This window comes from Manis javanica, chromosome 3, assembly GCF_040802235.1.
Source record: "Manis javanica isolate MJ-LG chromosome 3, MJ_LKY, whole genome shotgun sequence".
Classification (NCBI taxonomy): domain Eukaryota; kingdom Metazoa; phylum Chordata; class Mammalia; order Pholidota; family Manidae; genus Manis; species Manis javanica.
The window spans coordinates 193,397,815-193,419,497 of record NC_133158.1 but is presented as its reverse complement, the minus strand read 5'-3'; the positions used below and the strand labels follow the sequence as shown (position 1 = coordinate 193,419,497).

Sequence of the window (21,683 nt, the reverse complement as noted above, 5' to 3'; positions counted from 1 at the left end):
ATATTCAATCTTTACTTTGTTTTAAAATCACAATACTATAATCAAATAAAGCATTTATTAAAAAGTGTAATTTCCACTTTGGAACTAAAATATTTGAGTCAATTCCAATTTTAAAGTAGTAAGTGGAAGCTACAAAATGCTACCTGTATTAGGATTCATCTTGAAGAATTTTCCATCAGACAAAAGGAAATATGACAGCTGTCCATTCTTTCCCGAGTCTCTGTCAATTGCTGCAATTTTGCCTATTACCCCTTGGGGAAAGGGGCTTTCCTCGACCTTCAAAAACAACACCTCATGCAGGAAGGTAGGGGAATTGTCATTCTCATCCAAGACATGAACAATTACTGAAGTGCTCACATTTTGTGACACTCTGTCCTCCGGGATCCAGGCAAACACTCTAAAATTATATGTTCGTGCGGATTCATAGTCGAGCTGTCGCCGCAAATAAATCCAGCCTGTGTAAGGGTGGAGGCCGAACATGGCTGAGTCTGTGCTGGGTTCCAGCGAGTACTGAGGCTGCGAGGCTGCGTGCTGTGCACCAAGCCCGTAGGCCTGTATTTGCAGTACCTGGGTCATCAGTGAGAGAGACTCACTCACTTCCACTTGATAGACCAAATTTTCAAAGAACAAGGATGGGCTCTGCTCTTGTCTTTCGATGACTACAGTCAGCACCAGCAGGGAAGCCCTAGGAGGAACGCCCAGGTCCTGGGCCATGAGCGTCAGCGTGCACTTCGGGGGCGCGTCCCCTCCCAGACTCTTGTTGAGGTACACCACACCAAGCCCTGAGTCCATGGAAAAGCAGCTTGGATTCTGGCTTGCAATGGCGTATCGGATGAAGCCATTCCGCCCACTGTCTCTGTCTTCTGCGCGGGCACAGTACAGGGCTGTGCCCGGCGGTGTGGCCAAGAGTATTTTAATCTCATCAGCGGCCTTGGGGAACACGGGCTGGTTGTCATTGACATCGATTACCGTTATGTTGACTTCTGTGCTGCTGCAGGCCTGGGAGCTGCCGAGCTGCGCCTGCACCGTGAGCACAACCACAGGCTGCGTGTCGTGATCCAGAGGCTTCCGGGTTCGAATGGTGCCTAGCCACTGGTGAATAGAGAACTTTCCATCCGGATCACCAGAGGAGATTCTATAAAAAATTGGCTCTGAAGAATCTGGGGAAAAAAAGAAAAGGTAAAGAAAAGAGAAAGCAGTTACTATATGCCAAAACGTATCTACTGGAAACACTGAAAACTGAACATTAATGTGTGCTACATCCATGGAGAATGCTATGCAACGTCTTACACGTTCCTCAGCAATCAAAGCCTGCTGATTTGCGATGTTTTCATGGACAAAGGTAATGTCCAATGGACAGGGAGGAAGCCACACATTTCACTGTCTTCATTCATTCTTCTTGCATTAAGTAAAAGGGAAAGATACTCAGAAGATAATTTGGACAACTGTTTTCTATATTTGAGGGAGCCAAGTTTAGTTTATGTTGATGTTTCTCTGTGACAGCTACCTGTGAATGACAAATGCCTTCCTCAAAAGTTAAGGGAAGGGAGCAAGGACACAAAATGAGGGGCTAGGGGCAGGAGAGGTCTTTAGGCACTCTTTCATTCCTAGGAATTTATCCTGCAGAGAAACTTTTCCAAGTTCTGCAAGGACATTTGCTTGAGTACAGTTTGGCCCAGCAAAAATGACTGTAGATATTCAAATTAATAGCAACAGGGATATAAAATGTTTTATATCTAAGTTGAAATATTTGCAACCTTGTTTTAAATGAGACAAAATGAGGACCAATTACTCAGAAAACTGTACACACATACAAAATAGGGAAAAAAGATAGTTGTAGAAAACAAATGTAATAGGATGTATTTTCATAAAAAATTAAAAGGTACGTGTGTGCATGTATGTGTGTTATAGGTGGTAAGTACTTTCAACATTACAATTACTATGTATTGTTTTAAACTTTCTTTTAAAAGTACCTATTACTTTTGTAATTAGAAAAATAAATTACAGGCTAGATATAATGTTGAAAGAACAAAGGACAAGCCATAGATTGTGTGGTCTGCTTTCTTTTTATGTGGAGAGAAGGAAAGATATATTCAAGATTGTAAAGCCTAAGAAAATACAGGAAATGTTCCAATAATGGATTTCAACAGAGCATAGGAAGTACTTACTCAAGGACTCTTTTGCTTTCACTGTTCCCACAGGACTGTCTTCAGGCACATCTTCATAGACTGAGAAGGTGTACTTCGGCCTTTCAAATTCAGCAGGTGCCAGAGATGTCTGAAGAATGTGTATAGTGATGTCAGCATTAATGACAGATGTGAGCCCGCCACCATCTCGAGCACAGACCGTCAATGAAAGGGTAGTAGATTCCAAATGACTAAGAGTTGATGTTAAGTAAATAATTCCTGGGTAGAAGAAAGAAAGAAAGACAAAACAGATAACATGCAATGAACACTGATGACCAACAGTCACACCTGATCTGTGAATTCTGCTGTGACATTAATTTTCTGTGTCAACTTGACTGGCTCATGGGTGGCCCAAATATTTGGTCAGATCTTACGCTACATGTTTCTGTGAGGGTGTTTCTGGATGAGATTAACATTTCAAAGGGTCTTTCAAGTCAAGCAGCTTGCCCACTCTGATGTGGGTGGGCCTCATCCAGTCTGTTGAAGGCCTGACCCTCCCCTGAGTAAGGAGTCTTCCTGCCTGACTGCCTTCAAACTGGGACATGGCTTTTTTTGCTGCCTTTGGAATTGAACTTAAACACTGACCCTTCCTGAATCTTGAGACTGCCAGCCATCGGACTAGACCCACACCATCCATTCTCCAATTTTCCAACTCACCTGCAGATCCTGCCACCTGTTTGTCTCCATCGTCACATACGCTAATTCCTTACAATAAATCTCTCCTGTATCTCTAGATATTTATTTTTATATAAATATCCTATTGGTTCCATTTCTCTGGAGAACCCTAATATGTCTACTTTCCGGTCAAAGAACTTGTGCATATTTGCAAAATGAGTGCCAAATTCTGTCAAGGAAGCAGTATTTTCCTAGAGTTTAAACATTAGAAGTCTTGGAAGTAAATCAGTTCACCAGAAGAGCATGAATTGGTTGCCTTTGGTAGGCTTTACAGCCATACCAGCAGCCCAAGGCAATGCAATAGTAGAGCATACTTCATAAGCCAGTTAACCTAACGCAGGATTGTAGGGCGATTACTGTCTGCCTCGGCACCAGGATCCAAAATCTACAGCATGGAACTAAAATTTCATCTTCTGATGTATTTGCTATCTACACTGAACTAGACCACGGAGGGCAGTTCTCTCTTTTAGCAGATTCCAGTCTATCTGTATTAGTGAGAAGATGTAGCTGTAAGTGAGAAAACGTCAATGAATGTTAACACCATGGAGAACCGGAGTGGCAAGTCAGGCTTACACACAGTGTGTGACAGGAGAAGGTGTCAATGGTTAAACTGGAGAGAGATCCAGTAATGCTCAGAAAATGAACTATTTAATACTTTAAAAACCAATTATTAATACTACCCTTGGTATGCTAGTTAGAAAACACAGAAACAGATCTAACATAACCAACCTAAAAAAATGAACATGTCAGTTTTGTTTAACAAAAATAAAATAAAAATCATGCAAACTTATTAAATGACTTTGCATACAAGTAAATATGGCTGAACTTTATGAAATCTATCACAATACAATTGGCCATAAGTACTAAATGAACGAATGAATGCTGCAGAATCTGCCAGTTTATAAGAAGCTGGCAAAACATCAGAATTACCAGTTTTTTAGGTACAAAAATTTTGACACCATTCAATTTCCTTCTTTTAAATCAAAATCTGCCCTTCTACCACTCCAACCCCTCATTCCTATTTCTAATAGAAAGTTAATGAAATACATCTTATTTCTCTTTGGCATAATACATAACCAATAACTAGAGTCAAATATCTTGTCTGAACTGCTACAGGCATAACATGCCGTTTTCTTTACTAGTTCCTTATGATTATAATATGTTTTTAAGTCATTTCACTCATGGTTCCTATCTCCTGAATATGATCCAATATTGTGAACACATGGTTCCAGATATAATCTATTACAAAGGAGAGCATGAACACTCTTTATTAGAAAACTTAGAAAATACTAACATAACCAAGTATTATTATGCCAGTTTTCAGCAACCATATTAAAATTTGGGTTCATACTGATTTGGTGGTTTACCAAGGTAGTCAGTACTTATCACATAAATTTCTTAATCTTTCCCATCTGTTACTGATGAGCTTTAAGAATTATTATTAAAGTCTATGCTTGATAAAAAAATGAAAACTCAAATAATACCAAAGCATCTGTCTACAGAAGAAAATGGGAAGCCCTTCTAGCTCTGATCATTCCCCACTTGCCGGCATATATTTTTCCAGAGTTAACTCAATTCCAATTACAGAGAAAGCTTTAAAGGTTTCATTTTCCACTCTCCATAATTACAGCAATGAAAAGATTAGTTCCTACCTTAGCTAGACCACAATCTGGTCTTTCTGCCTCTAGACTGATTCCTTCTAAACCAATTTTCATACTTGTAAGAGAATAGTCTTCCTAAAATCCAAAACTAGAAATATCAGTACCTCCCCAAGTTTTCAGGGCAAAGCTCAAGTGCCTTCTCTTCATACACCCAGCCATTTGGAAATCTGCCCTTTTTCACCTCTGTAGCCCCATCTCTCTGTACAGTACCTTTTGCTCTAGGCACCGTGAAAAATTTATAATTTCCAGAATAGAACTTGCTCTTGCATTTGGATTACTGCATTCTCTTCCTGGAACAACTTTTCAACTTCTTTGACTTAATGATTTCTAGTCATTTTAAAGCACAGCTCAAGTTTGACCTTGGGCAGGTGGCCTTCTCTTACCTTCCAGTTTGCTTTAGATGTTTTTCTTCTATGATCCCATAGTGGCCTGTGTATTTGTCTATTATAAACTTACCACATTGTATTTTAATTTACAGTTTTTATCTTTCTTATCATTCATTCATTCATTTATCGATCATTTATAAATAAAATCAAAAGACAACAATTTGAAAAGATAAAGACAATAATTTAGTATCCCAATAATAAATGAGTTCTGCAAAGAAAATGAAAACTATAAGTAAATTAAAAGCTAGGTTAACAGTGAGTACGGGCAGATAACCGAATTAAGAAAGAATTACATAAGTAAATGTGATATTACTCAAACTCACAAAAAAATAACAGAATGAAAAATCAAAACAATCATCTCTCATTTTTATCTGTAACATTTGCTAAAAATGTAAAGTGATAAGAGCCAGGTTAATAAACGATGTGTCACATATGTACATTGCCCAAAAGTCGTTTTGGCAATATTTATCAAACTATTCATATTCAATTACTTAGAAATCTACCCTCTGGTTATGTAAGTGCTTAGAAATAAATGGAGAGGACGTCCTCTGCAATATTACAAATGACTTTAATATCCATCAAGAAAGGAATGAATGGTCTAATCAGTTGTGGTATGTTAATAAAATAGAATGCTGATGTAGCATCCAAAACAAATGAAGAAAATATGCACATTTTCACCTAGAAGGATTTTACATGCTACATTTTATATGAAAAACAAGTTGTAAAAAGGAATCTATGGTATCCACGCAGTGTTATAAAAATTTATTACTGTGTAAACACTCAAAAAAAAAAGATTGTATTTCTCTACTGTGAAAAATTCATGAAGTGCTACTAAGTGAGAATGTTAGATTACAGAAAAATATTTAAAATACAATTATAAATACTAACATGCATACCTTGTGTGTACCCTCCACACATACACAGAAAAGTATTCATGCTGGAAAATATGGAAAGAGCTGAACAACTATAAAGTGAGGTCATCTCTGTGGGTTCAGGTTATAGGATAGTTCACTTTCTACTTCTCACATTCCTGTAGTTTTAATATGTGCTGTGGGCTGAATTGTATCCCTCCCAAAATTCATATGCTGAAGTCCTAGCCCCCAGTATGGCTGTATTTGAAGTAAGGAAGCAATTAAAGTTACATGATGTCATAAGGGTGGAGCCCTGATCTTACAGGATTAGTGTCCTTCTAAGAGGAGACAGGAGAGAGCTTGGCTTCTCCACTATGTGAGAAGGCCGAGAGAAGGCAATCCCGACCAGCCAGGGAGAGTTCTCTCTGGGAATCAAATTGGCCGGCACCTTGATCTCAAACTTCCAGCCTCCAGAACTGTGAGAAGTAAGTTTCTGTTGTTTAAGCCCTCTCAGTCTAGTATTTTATTAGAGTAGACTGAGCTGACCAAGACAATATGTTAACTTTGTAACTAGAATATATATATTGTATATATATATATATAAATGTATATATATATATATATATATATATATAGAGAGAGAGAGAGAGAGAGAGAGAGAGATAAAACAAAATATTAAGGTATTCAGAAAAAGAAGATGTTACCAAAAAATATACTACCTCTCTTTAGAACCATATAGGAAACCTAAATTCTATAGTGGAGAATGCTATAGACTGGACATTAAAACGTGTGTCTTTAAAAATCATTGCACAAACTCCTCTCTGAAAATAGGATTCTTATTATGTAAAAAGCTTCAAGGATGTGTATCAATGGAAATTTCAGAACCATCAGATGAACATAATTAGGAGAGCTGTATTCAATTAAGTGAATCCCTGTGGTTGACAAAAACATGCTCTAGAGAAATTATCTATGTAAAACTATTTGAACATGTGATGCCTAGATAAAAACAAAAATTTTACAAATACTTAAATTACCAACAAAATGAGCCACAATAACATATGGCAAATTGTGAAACCTAATAAATATCTGTACTATATTCACTCTGCTCTTTAAAAATATATTATCTCTGGTGAGAATCATCTAGTATTTCATGATTATCACCCCCAAGTCCCCAAATTGGTATTTTAAATTGAGATGATTTAACAATAAGGTTTGGAGTTGCAGTGATTTGATATAAGCAAGAAGCAATACATAACTTATATGTTACTTTCATTATCCTATCCTTGTTACCACACACGATGTTATTCTGTGTAGCAAAATTAATTTTCGTGTTATTTTAACAACATTTCACTTATGAATGTCCATCTTATTTGCCATATTACAGGTTCTAAACAAATTTGAAGGAAAGGAACAGGGAAGAGAAAGTGAGACTCTGTACCAGGTATAGTTATGCAAACATAACTGCCAAGAACTTCTCTCCTTAAGAAACTGATCAAACTGATTAATAACTAAATGTACTGCTGAGAAAATGATTAGAAAGAACCGAGAGTTACAGATGAGCATGAGGTGACACACTTTAAAGTTAGATGTAAACAGAGAGGCACGACACAAACATTAGCCAACTGTTATAAAGACATTAATCGGCTTAGCCTAGAATATAGCCACCATTCAGAGAAATGAGTTATGTTGAGGGCAGGTCAGGAGTCCTACTCCCCAAAGGGAAGTGCCTTGTTATGGAATAAATTAACTTTTCAAGCTAAACAAGTAAGACTGTATAAGTGTCTGGCCATACCAAGTAATTCCTTCCAATTTTTCATTAGGCTTTGAAAAGAAAATGCCATTTATCTTATTCCTCCATGTCTCATTTCACAGGCTTAGAAGTAATAAGGCCATTGTTCTAGGGTGTCTTCATTAAAATATTTTTAAACACACTTACATGCACATACACACACACATACACATATACATTTATATATATTCATCTATATATCTGTCTATAAATCATCTATATCATATATAAAACATTTATATCTATATAAATCATCTATATTCCTATATAAATGCTGTTCTACCCCAGATTTTTCTGTAATGATGCAGTAGTCAATATTGTATGAACAAGAATTGCCAAGTTCCAAGTAATTTTTCCATATCCTGTACTCCACTGACTTCTGTATGTGCCCACAGACTAATGATTTAAACTTATAATGGTTTTTCCTTCCTCATCTCTAAATTAGGATGATGATAATCTCTCAATAATATCAGACAGAATTAGTTCCTGCCTGAAAGTGCTCAGTTCTTGACTTAACTATTTCCAAAAGCCCAAAATTTTAGGACTTTAACAGTTTTTTTAAAATTTTTATTAAATGAAAGCATTATACCTAACTAAGAATAACCCACTTGAAGGAAAGCAGCACAGTTGGTAAATGACTTGTCTTTGGACGTGTAAGGCTTTGTCGCACTGATATAAAACAGTTTACGACTCAGAAAGACCTGAGCAGAGCCGCCAGGTCATTTATTAATAAATATGCATACTTGCATATTCAACATCCTCTCTTGTTTATTTAAATATATTCGGTGCATAAATGTTCCAGTCAGGTACCAATCAGGAAATCAGAAACCATGCTGGGAATTTGGGAGGAAATTTAATTAAAAGACTGACAATACCAGTATGGAAAGCTAAAAGAGTAAAACGGGAGGATCTTCCCTAGGGATGCAAGAATCAAAAGGAAGAGGAAGGTGGGCTGCAGTGGGCCGTGGCGTTCGGGGGTGGCCCTGCGCGGACAGCCCAAAGCTCCCCATCTCCTTGCGGCTTGTAAATACGTGTTTGAAGGAATGAGTCACAAGTGGTGCTCAAACCTTCCCTGGGCAAGGACGGCAGGTGCTCAGACCACGGGGGGAAGCTGCTGCCACCCTTGAGAGGTCACAGTAAGAGTGATGATGCTCGCCGCCCGAGGAGCACTGCATGGCTGGTGGAGCCGGAGGCGGCGCCTCTGAGGAACGTGTTCTCACACACAGGAAACGTGACTTGACGATTGAAACTGTAAGTGAAATTTTTGAACAGGGACACAGATAAAATCTTATAGCAAGAAGAGAAGAACGACTGCGAACCTAGAAAGGAATCATTTTTAGACTGATAGCAGACTTCTCAATGGCAACAGACATTAGAAGTTAATGAAGTAATATTGTAGAAGTTCTAGAAAAAAAAATCTGCCTTTCAAGAATGGTCTACCCAGTTAAGTATTGTATCAGCAGGCTAGAAATTCCTGCAGGCATCACTGTTAGAGTCTTGAGTTTGAAAGCAGTGTAGAGGTAGATGCCTTCTTCCTAGGGGACCTCAGTCTTTTCTCTTAAGGATTTCAACTGATTGGACAAGGCTCACCCATGTCATAAAGTGTTACCTATTTTACTCAAAGACCACTGATTTAAATGTTAACCACATCAAAAAAAAAAAAAAAGCCTTCACAGCAACAGCAACATCAGATGACTGTTTGACCAAAAACTAGATACCATAGGTTAGTCAAGTTGACACATAAAATTAACTATCACAAGAATAAAATAAGATCAACACAGACAGAAAAGCTACCTCTTACAGACAATCATTGGAAGAACTACTAAAGAGAACTTCTGTTTTCTAGCACTAGACATACTAATTCTCCTCCTGAAAGCAAGTGCTGCAAAATAAAAAATATAAATACATTCCCTTAAAGGCATCAATACATTGATAATAAAGGTGGCAAGAAATTAAATAGTGTCAGGAACCCAGAGAGTAAGCAGCATACTGAATTCAGTTTTGATCTTCAGAGTATGTGCCAAACCCTAGTGTCCTTGACCATTTCTTTTAATGACTTTGTGATGGTCAGGGAGCAGAAGAAAAGACCAGAGCCTTTGGAAATGGGTGCAGGCTGGAGACGGAAAGTATGGAAAGTCTTACAGAATCTTCCTCTGATAAAATTAGGTCCACAAAGTTTTTTAATCTTCAGTGTAATGGTGAAGTAGAAATAAACCCCTGCCTTCCCAGTTGGCTTGAAAGAAAATTGCCTGACTTAAAACTTGACACTAAATAGACAGGGTAAAAATTTCCTTTGAACAATGTTCACATTAGTTTGTAGGCTGAATTCACAATGTAAGATGATGAGGAAGTTTCAAGCCAAGACTTTAGATTAAAATGGTACAGACTGGTCCTTTCCTAGGGCACATGGGCAAGACAAGCACAGACACTTCCCATGTTCATTCACAAGACTCAATGAATTTTCTCAGGAAAAGATCTGATCCCACAGTAAAAAAAAGAAATCACAAAACACATGAGGAAATTTGTTAACATGAGTGAGACTGAGTACCAACAGCAGATTTAGACTGGGAAAGACTTCAGAAAATAGAAATGGACAACATGCTGTAGTTAAAAGATAAAAATTACCAGAATGGATTTCAAAATAAATCAAATCACATGTTGTTTATAAGAAACACAACTGAAAGAAAGAAAAAGGATATGGACAGGATGCAAGTGAGAGATGGACAACTGGATGTCATCTCCTTCCTCGTGGTCCTTAACTCGTACAATCTTCTGATACATAATATCCCCTCTCTTATGCTTGGACTGTTTCCTTTGGTTAAATTATAGTTTTCATTTTGCCTTTCCTAACTAACAATTCCTTCGATTTTGACAATGGTCCTTTCTTCTTTTCAGACTTCTAAGCATTTCTCTAGTTAAGTACTAGGCTCTTGATTCCTATTCTCTGGAGGCTCTCACAAGGTATCCCCTGGTCCCCTGCATCAAAATCTTCATTACTTGTAAAAAAAAAAAATCAGGCTCTTATGTAGATATTCTGATTCTGGAATTGCATTTTTAACAATCTCCACCAGGTAGTCCTGTATACTCTAAAGGAAACCACTGCTATATGTTATTTCCATCAAAATATTCATGTGTTTTTTTGTGACATCACTGGTGACTTTATCCTGCTTTCTCCCCCATGCCCTCTCACCTCAATTAAATTCTGTACCTCTTTTAAGTAGCACTTCCCCTGGGGCATTTGTCGATTAGACCTCAGTTGGACCATCAATCACTAAAAATTAAGAAATTATGTATGGTTCATTGTCTTTCATTAATAAATCAAATTAGTCACCATGCCTATGTTCTTTTCCTCTTAAAATATACGCAACATAGCTCCTTCCTCCCTGTTTTTATTACTATCTCTTTTTTACAAATCTCATTACCTCTGTATTATTATAACTTATACCCTATTAATTAATTTATATTCCCTGTTCAAATTTTCTAGTCTTATAGTTCTCCTAGTACTCTACTCCCAGGGTAATTTTCCTTAAATATCACCATGACATGTTGGCACTCAAAACCCTTATGTCATTCTTTATTTCCTATAATAATCAAATCTAAACTTCTCTGTCATGCTTCCGAATTCCTTCATAAGTCACCCCACTCAGTGTGGCTCCCTACCAGCCTATAGCCCATCTCTCCACTGCAGACAGGACAATCTCCTGCTGTCATACATACGTGCAACAAGTGCGATGACGAAGCACAGCTCACGGATGCAATCATAAAGCAACTTTGTTTTTCTCCCATTTAAATTTATTTTGTACACATAACTGTTCTGCTTCTGCCCCTAAGTGAAAATTCAGGAAGCTCCTACAACTTCTGCAATCACTACCAACCAACTACACTTCCTTCTGTTACTTGAAATCACAGAACAGTCTCAATTAATAATTAGAATGCAAAGGTCCATTAATTATCAAAACCCCAGACTTGAAGCTCAGGTGGGGGACACGCTGCGGTGAGTGGCTCCTCCTCTCTCTCCTCACCTGGCTCTCCTCCCCGCTCACCTTGCTCACACAGGATGAGCGTCTGGGCCACAGAGGCTTGAAGCACCAGGAAAGAGGGGATGGAGGGAGGAGCAGGAACAGTTACTTGATGGCCACTGTCGTGAAACAGCATCGGAGCTCTTTGGCCTGGGCAGTTGTTTAAAAATTCCTTTCTCTTACGGATGCTTTCTGACTTTTTCAGAGAAAGCTTCAAACCTCAAATCTGAGGCTGCCTTAATGCAGGTGAACACATCTCTCTTCAACTGTTCACTTATTCCCTCCACGTCGTCTGAAAAGCTGGCACTGCTCAGAACTCTCCCCCTGACCTTTTCCGGGCAAGATCTGAAATAACATCATTACCACTCTTTCCCTCACAAATGACCCACATCCAGGAGAAACCATAAGTACTCATTGCCCTTCCAAACTCCCGTGGAGTGCAGTTTGTCTCTCCTCCAGAAACCTTTCCTTTATTCCAATGACATCACTCCCTTAGATTTCCAAGGTGAGAAACAGACTTGAGTCTGTTAGCTCCAAACTGCAGGGAACACAGTGAGTTCTCTCAGCAGTCAGTAGGGTGGAGGCACCCCGCCCTGGGGGGAACCCACAGTCAGCAGCCGCTCTCTCCAAATGATCAACCCTTGTATCTCCAAGTTATCAATCTTTGACAAAGTGAACACAGCTCAAAATAGTAATATAATTGGTTTGGGGGCACCTCCTTTGTAAAAGCTGCATAAAGTTTAGTATCCCCATGGAATTTCCTATATATCTTAGCACAAACTCACATATTTAATTCCTACAAATGCTTACTGATTTCAGTCTCCATGTCTTCATTTACATTGTTTGCTCCTCTTAAATCACTATGCATTTTTCCCTTTCTTGCTTATCCAAATCTGAGGTATCTTGTGAGGTTCATTTCAAGTTCTATGGTCCATAATCTCTTCCCTGACTACTCCGGATTTTCCAGGGCTCTTTTCTGCAGGTCTGCACTATCTGTACCATTCCTGGCAGCACTACGTGGCATTCACTCTTAACATTTTGATTCCCTGGCAGGCAAATACAAAGTCACTTGAATGTGACGGTGTGAATCTCTGCACTTGAAATGTGAGAATGTCTTTTAAAAACGTGCCAACCCAAAGGGTAGCTGATGAGTCTAGGAAAAGTACAAAAAAGAGAGGCAAATGTTAGATACACACATTCAGATCCAGGCCATAGAGGAGAATAGAGATTGTTAGTAAACACACTTCAAGTATTTCACACCCAATAAAATGCAGAACAATGCTAAGTCAACAAGTTTTTGTATTTTCATTCTATTGGTAAGAATATTCTTATTATAGGGATGGTGCATCAGACCATTTAAACCTGGTTCCACTAAACATTAAAATGACCTCATTCCCTTCTTTATAAATCAATGCTTGTTCACAAACTTTTCCAGATATGATTTGGCTTTCTCCATGTGTGTCTAGATGGAGGAAGTAGGGTGGAAATGAAGCCTCAAATATTCAGTTCCTGTGATAATTATGGTTCTGCATTATAACCTGATGACTGGCATTCACTTTGATATATAAATAGAATGACTTTGCTTAATGTTAAGTCTGATCACAAAATAATTTAAATATAGAATGCAAGCATACCTTGGAGATACTGTTCTGTTCCAGACCACCAGGAAAATGTTTATTGCTAAAAAATGCTAACCATCATCTGTGCTTTCAGCGAGCTGTAATCTTTTTGCTGGTGGAGGGTTTTGCCTGCATGTTGATGGCTGCTGACCAATCAGGGTGGTGGTTGCAGAAGGCTGGAGTAGCTGTGGCAAATTTCTTAAAATAAGGCAAGAGTGGAGTTTGCCACATCGATAGATCCTCCCTTTCCTGAAGGATTTCTCTATAGTAGGCACTGCTATTTGATGATACTGTTTTATCCACAGTAGAATGTCTTTCAGAACTGGAGTCCTCTCAAACCCTGCTGCTTTATCAACTAAGTTAATGTCATAGTCTAAATCCTTTGTTGTCATGTCAACAATCTTCACATCTTTACCAGCAGTAGATTCCATCTCAAGAAACAACTTTGTTTGCTCACCATGAAAAGCAACTCCTCATTCATTCAAACTTTATCCTGAGATTGCTGCAATTCAGTCACATCTTCACTCAATCCTAGTTCTCTTGCTATTTCCTCCATATTTGCAGTGACTTCCTCAACTTAAGTCTTGAATCCCTCAAACTCACCCATGAGGATTGGAACCAACTTCTTCAGATTCCGGTTCATGTTGGCATTCTGGCCTCTTTCCAAAAGTCATAAATGTTCTTAATGGCATCTAGAATAGTAAATTGTTTCCAGAAGGTTTTCAGTTTACTTGGCCCAGATCCATCAGAGGAATCACTATCTATGGTAGCTATTGCTGTATGACATGTAATTCTTAACTTATAAGACCTGAAAGTTGAAATTACTCTTTAACCCAAGGGGTGCAGAATAGATGTTGTATTAGGAGGCATGAAAACATTAGTCTCATCGTACATGTCCATCACAGCTCTTGTGCAACCAGTACATTATCAATGAGTGGTCACGTTTTGAAAGGAATCTTTTTTAATGAACAGTAGGCCTCAACAGTGGGCTTAAATATTCAGTAAACAATGTGCTTTTGTAGCTCCATTTACAGAGCACAGGCAGAGTAGATTTAGGATAACTTTTATGGGCCCTTATGACGTTCAGAATAGGAAATGAACAAATGGTAAATGGCTTCAAGTTAAAGTTACAGTTGCATTAGCCCCTCACAAGAGAGTCAGCCTGTCCTTTGAAGCTTTGAAGCTTTGAAGCCAGGGATTGACATCTCTTCTAGGAATAAAAGTCCTAGATGGCATCTTCTCCTAATAGAAGGCTGCGCATCCACTTTGAAAACCTGTGTTTAGTGTAGTCACCTTCCTTTATCATCTTAGCTCAATCGTTTGGATAATTTGCCACAGCTTCCACATCAGCACTTGCTGCCTCACCTTGCACTTTGATGTTATGGAGATGATTTCTTTCTTTGAATCTCATGAACCAACTTCCACTAACTTCACACTTTTCTTCTGCAGTTTCCTCACATCCCTCAGCCTTCACAGAATTGACGAGAGTTAGGGCTTTGCTCCGGATTAGGCTTTGGTTTAAGGGGATGTTGTGGCTGTTTGATCTTCTATCCAGATCACTCAAAGTTTCTCCATATCAGCAAGGAGGCTGTTTGGCTTATCACTCATGTGCACAGAAGTAGCTTCTTATTTCCTTGGATAACTTTTCCTTTGCATTCATAACTTGGCAACTATTCAGCACAACAGGCCTAGCTTTCGGCTGACCTCAGGTCTTGACATGCCTTCCTCCGTAAGGTTAATCATTTCTACTTTTGACTTAAAGTGAGAGACATGGGAATCTTCCCTTCACTTGAACACTTAGAGGCCACTTCAAGATTATTAAGTGGCCTAATTTCAGCATTATTGTGTCTCAGTGAACAGGGAGGCCTGGGGAGAGGGAGAGAGATGAGGGAATGGCTAGTTGGTGGAGTCAGAACACATACATTTGTTGATTAAGTTTACTGTCTTATATGAGCACGATTTGTGGTGCCCCAAAATAATTAAAATGGTGACATCAAAGATCACTGAGCTCTGAGCACCATCACAAATATGATCATAATAATAAGGTTTGGAAGATTGTGAGAATTACCAAAATGTGACACAGACATGAAGTGAGCAAATGCTGTTGGGAAAATGGCATCAATAGCCTTGCTTGACACAGGGTTGTCAGACTTTCAGTTTATAAAAAAAGCAATACCTGCGAAGCTCAGGAAATTGAAGCACAATAAAACAAGGTGTGCCTGGATCACCTCGTGAGACTTCTTAGGAGCCAGCTAGCTCACTTTTTCTGGTCAAATAACTCTATTCTGCTCTGTGTGGCCACACTTTCAACATGTAACTTTGAGAGCATAATGACTCAGCTTCTTGCCTTGTTCTGTATGTAGTTTTTCCCATGCATGTTTCCATAGATTTCTGTACTTTGATCTGGGTTGAGTATCTATTTCTTTTCCAGTACTAAACTTCAAAAAATTATCATACATTCATAATGTTCTTAAAATATATTTTTATCGAGCTATAATTGATACATACCATTATATTAGTTTTAGGTGTACAAAGTAATAATGTGATATATTTATATAGTGTGGAATGATTATCACGATAAGTTTAATTAACATCGATCACCACCCATAGTTACAGACTTTTTTCCCTTGTGATAGGAACTTCGAGACTTACTGTCTCTGCAGCTTTCAAATACACAATACGATGTTGTTAACATAGTCACCATGCTGTACATTACAGCCCAGGGCTCACCTATGTTATTACTATAAGGTTGTACACCTTCTGGTCCTTCCCATTTCATTCCCGCCCCACAAGCCCCATGGTTCTGACAACCACCACAGTCTTTTTTCTACGTGTATATTATCGTTGTTGATTCAGCTAGATCATAAGCTTTCTTGTGGTAACAAATGCATCTCCTTCTTTTCTTATTCATTCAGCAACCACTTGTTGCCTACCTAATTTATGCCAGGAGCTGTACTAGTAACTAGGAAGGCACTAGGGACCAGAACAGATACTGCCTGTGGGGGACAGACATTAATAAAATAATCACAAAATTTGTAATTATATATAAAGAGAAGCTGTGATAGAATATAAATCTGGGCACCTGTTGTAATGTGGTTGGGGAGGGCGTTGTCAGGAAAGTTGATCCATCATCTGAGCTCTGAAGGACGAGGAAGGTCATTAAGTAGGTGAAGAGGCTGGCTGGGAAGGAGAGAGCAGAAGCAGCAACCAAATGATCTGGGCAGAAGGAACAGTCTGCCCAGAGCTTGGGGAGGGAGGCGTGGCAGGGTCAAGGGGCGGAGGGGGAGGGAAAGGAGAAGGAGAAGTAGTTGGTACATGGAATAAGCACAGAGATTGAAGGGAAAAGCAGTTGGAACCGAGGCCACAGAGGAAAGCGGGACAGACCAGGAGGGGCCTGGCAGACCTTAACAAGGTCCTGGTCTTCAGCCAAAGAGCCATAAAAAGTCACTCAAAGATTTTAGGCAGGGGAGTGAAATGACCAAATCTGTGTTTTTATATTTGAACAAAGTCCATTTTATGCCTGTATATATGAATTCACTAAGCCTCTTCTGAGCCAACGGCTATTTTTTTTTACTTTCAAAGCCAAAACTCTGTGTAGTGAAACGATCTCTTCAGCTGACCAGGAAGAAGCTAGTAAAGTTCCTTTGAACGAACACTGATCGCTTATACGAGGGGGAGTATTGAAGTTAAGCTTGTCTTTCTAAATGCTAAATGTTTCAAAATGTTCACTTTTTTAAAAAACATTTGAATATACAGAGGTGCTTGAAAACTCATTTATTTGGGTTCAACATTTTTTAAAAAACTAAGTTGTTTATTAAAAGTTGAGGGGTCAGGTAATGTAGCTCTGTAATATATATTACATCTAAATATGTATATTTACATATGCAATAAACAACACAGTAGTCAATAAAATGAACACCTCTCATTGCCGGTATAGTTATCAGCTTAAAATTTATGACATCATATTTTAATAAAGTACGGTGATTATTTGGCTCTCTCTTCTTCATGACACTTGCAAATTATCATTACCACCAGTGCAGGGGACCAACTTCAACTTTAAAAGTTAGGTATTGATTCATTTATAGAGCACTGGTTGTTTTATATTTTAATTACTGAGTTCTTGGATTTATGCATACCAACCGTAAAGTTTAATAATGTTGGTCTGTGTTCTTTACCTTGTCACTTATTATTTAAACAGAAGAAACTGCTGGAATGTAATTTTTCTTAACTGATGGACTAATAAAAGAACTTGAAGACAAAGGTCCTCCCTTAATTGAAATCTAATATACGTATAAAATCATGTTTTCTACCAGTGAAGCAACACTGATTTTCAGCATCTTATCTCCTGGAAAAGATGGGATACACTTTTTTATTTTAAAAAGTTTTATTGAAGTATAGTCACCATAATATTAACCAAAGTGGTAATTCATAGTTAGAAAATAATCTGTGGCTCATTACTACAATTGTAAGCTAAGGGGGACTTAAGAACAAAAAAGTGCAGGCATGACCTTCACCAAACACAGAGGACTATAGGTGTGGTTTTCTCAAAATTCAGAGACAGATAAAAAAATATGGGATTATCAATACCAATTTCTTACTAGTTACTGATATTTATGATGTCTCTCCTATATTCAGTTTTGTGAAAATATAGAAACCTATTCACCAAATAGATGACATTATATTATTTACTGTGCACACAAACATGGGTAACTAAGTTGTAGTTGCTGAAAGGAATAAAATGGATACCAAATTCTATTTCATATTGACAACTAAAGGATTATTAAGAAAAATGTACCCGTTTTGGAAGAGCCCATGGAATTGTATTTACTCAATTAAAAAGAATAAAATAAATCAACAGATAATTTGGGTATTTCAAATAGGTTTGTATAGGAGGTCATAATAAGAAGTCTTTTTTTTAATCTTATTTAGTTCAACCAATGAATCTATATTTATCTTAGCTTTGTCTTTAGCTTAAAAAATAAAGGTTATAATAATGGAAAGAGCCTTGAAGTGGGAGCCCAAGAAATAATTCCAAGTGTCGGGTTTATAACTACATCTTTGACCAAGTCACTTAGAAAGACTCGTAGGCTCTTGAGTGTCTGAATTTGCAGGTGGGCATTAAAACTTCTGCCCTGCTCATCCCATAAGTTGATGTAGGGCTCAAGTAGGCAATACATGAAAAAGACGTGGACAAGGGTTATTATCTGAGGCAGAGCTGCACAGGAACAGATCATAGTCTAGGACAGCGTTCAAGCCCAATTCTACCATTTACCAATCATACACCTTTAGGCATCACCGAGTCCCTTTCAGCCTCAATTTCTCCCTCCACTAAATGAGGGAGCTGAATTGTAAGGTTTCTTACATCTCCAGAAGTCTCTGTGATCTTACACTGTAAAAATTAAAGAGGAAGCTCTCTAACATGCTTTTGAGAGGAAACTCTGAAAGTGAAATACACTGATTAGGTCCTAGTGATAAATTTTAGTCTCTGTCTTGCATATAAAAGAAAGTCATCATTTTCTTTTCCTTAGTGTGAGCAGGCTCACATCCTTTATGAAATGAGGTGTGCTATTAATTTATTAGCTATATATCAGATTTTTTAGAAGTAGGGAGGTGGCAATCATGAAGAATTATGAGAACCATTACATGTTATGTTATCTGAGCATAAAACTAACAGAAAAGAATCTGCCCTTGAAATAAAGAAAAACAGAGTCTGTGTTACATTACTTATAGTCCATGTTAAAATCTACATACGGCACACAAACAAAAGATTTGAAATAAATACAGAGGCATAGCTGTCCTTGTCTGACAGTTTAACTTACAGTTAGCCTGTTCTTCTGTAGTGCTAAACTTGGATTGTGTCTACACCACAACTAAACATAGAATCCACATTGGCAAGGCAACATAAGCTTTTGTTGTAAGCTCTACAGAAGTAGGAATTTTTATCTGTCTTATTCACTGATGTGTCCCAAATTTCTAGAACAGTACCTAATACCTATTAGGTGTTGAATAAATATCTATCAAAAAGATGAACTTGCTTCCATTTTCTGCCTTGAATAGGTAAGCTACACTCTTTTCAGAACTTGTATTGACTTTTCTTTATGTCATTAACTTGTTTTTATGCGAAGACATAAACCACAAGAACTGAACCAAAGGTAGCCTTAGCAACAGGGGTAGCTGGTCAACAACAAATGGCCAACACAAATGCTTGAAACCTGTGTCACCTTCATATCAACTGAATTAGGAGTAATGTTTGCTTCAGCGTAAAATTACCAAATAATTAAAGAGCAGTTCTCGTCATGTTATTAAAGAGAATACTTCAAATAACGTAGGAAAAAAGTCTACATATAATTCATAAAATGGGATTAAAAATACATGTAAAAAGAGCTATTAATAAATATGCCTCATGTGTTTCCTCCTTTTAAAGTTCAAAGCAGGGTGGTCTGCCTTGTGCCCACATCAAAGGAGCCTAACTAACTGAGAATAAGAGAAATGAAGGCTCAATTCAGTATCTCTCTCCTGGTGCCTAAACACATTTTTACAAAAATGTTCTTTGAACCAACAACAAACTGAGACAACCAGAAATAGAATGGGAAGATAAACCCACAAGAGGAGGCACCCATGACATCACCACACCCCCTTGCAGTTTCTCCAAAATATTTTTCTTACCAGATGAACACAAAAAGTCAAAGAGCTCTATTTTTAATGCATGAGTCTTCATTGTGGCAGAAATAGATCAACGGAAAATCTCTTGTCTTCAGAAAAGCATGAGCCTATCACGCAAAGTTTGTAAGCTTATAAAATAGCATGTCTGATATGGGAAGCATTAAAATGCATGGGCAAATGAACTAATGAGTACATGAATGAGTGTCTCCAAGAGAGAATTTCAGAGTAATTCAGGAAGTGACAGTGCATAAATTAGCCCATTCATTCTTAATATTGTCCTCATACTATATAACTGTATGTGAGTATAAAATTGTACAACTATACAGCTATATAATTACATAAACATATACTCTCTCTATATAGCTATATATATATAATGACATAAAATACAAATATAAATATAGTTAGTGTTTCAGTATATATACATATATATCTAGAAGAATGCCAGTCAACACAGATAAGCTGGAGAGAGGGAGAGAATTTGGGAGAGTTTTGGGGAGAAGCTGGGGAGCAGGGGGCCATAGCACCACCTACCAAGCTGAGATGGGGAAGGAAGATTTTCAGTGACATTTTGCTCTATTATCAGTAACACTGCCTTGCAATTTCTTAAAAGGATATAACAAGGATTTAAATTACTATTCTATTATCTTCATTTATTCATCTATTCCACTGATATATACTGACAAAGGCAATTTCTTGAGATTTATTGTGGAAGCAAGAAAATCCAGCTTTACAGAGGTTACAGAAGAAAAGCAGATCCAGAAGGGAAACCATATTCCAGCCCAGCTCCTTGTTCTTTCCTTGGGAACATTAACAGTTAAACAAGCCTTCACTGCATGGCCTGAAAGCCCAACTATTATGTATAATATAGAAAATATGTTCAGGGTTTGCAGTCAACCAACAGATGAACTTGGACTTAACTGTTGAAAACAGGAGACTTGCCTGTTCACTTGGCAACTTTTTCCCATAGCTAATCATGGTGTTGTTTAATTCTCTTCTAAAGGTTAAAGTAAAGCATTCCCAGGCCTCATGAATTTCTCATGAGTGGTGATTAAGTGCAACCAAAAGTCTAAGCGCTGTTAGACTGAGAAATGTCTTCAACCTAAATGAACTGGCATTGAAATTGCCAACAATAATAACCCAAGGCTACTTCCATTACGAATTTGGTCTTTGCTTTTTTAAAAAAAGGCCATGATACTTCCCTAGATAATGACCCACGTAAAGCGTTCTCCATGATTGACAATGGCATGTGTCTTATGCCTGGTGCCAGGAGTGGAAGCCTGTGGCTGACTGAAACCAGCACACAGCACAGCACCAGGTCCGCTTCTAAAAACAGAACAAAGTACAGCTCATTCTCCCAGATCTTGCAGAGGAAGCTAGATGATGAGTGTGTGGATGCCTTTTAAAAACAATCGGCTAAATGCTTTGAGATCCTGTGCCCTGATTATTGGCTGGCCTATATATTTTTGGCAATGCTAGTGTCCTAGAGGGCCTGACAATTTGAAAAGCGGTTCAGAGGCATTTTGAAAAAGCCAAGATAAGCAGGCTACTTTCCTAAAAAAGTATTTTATTCTGATCTTTGAAATGTTAAAGGGGCCATGTAGGTGGATTATTTTGAGCAAGGGAAGTTCTGCTTTATAAAGACTGCTGTTGTAAACAACTAACCCCCGGGCTACTCACACAGGCCAGATGGAAGGACACCTCCAAGACAACAGCAGTGACTCACAGCCTAATGGGCTGGGTGAGAAAGCGAGCTAACTGGGTAGATTGGATTGCCTGTGCGAATTACTGTTGGTGCTAATGAAAACGGTTATTGTTGCAGAGAACGTAAAGA

At 38.1% G+C, this 21,683-nt stretch overlaps 1 protein-coding gene across 1 annotated transcript in view; it reads right to left on the bottom strand.

The window, feature by feature from the left end:
- Positions 1-21,683, bottom strand: part of DCHS2 (dachsous cadherin-related 2) — a 227,100-nt gene that overhangs the window by 74,867 nt on the left and 130,550 nt on the right. Inside the window, exons 4-5 of the mRNA XM_073232557.1 lie at positions 2,169-2,405; positions 144-1,160 (exon numbers count right to left, since the gene is read on the bottom strand). Coding sequence (XP_073088658.1) covers positions 144-1,160; positions 2,169-2,405 — 1,254 coding nt within the window. The remainder of the gene's footprint in view (positions 1-143; positions 1,161-2,168; positions 2,406-21,683) is intronic.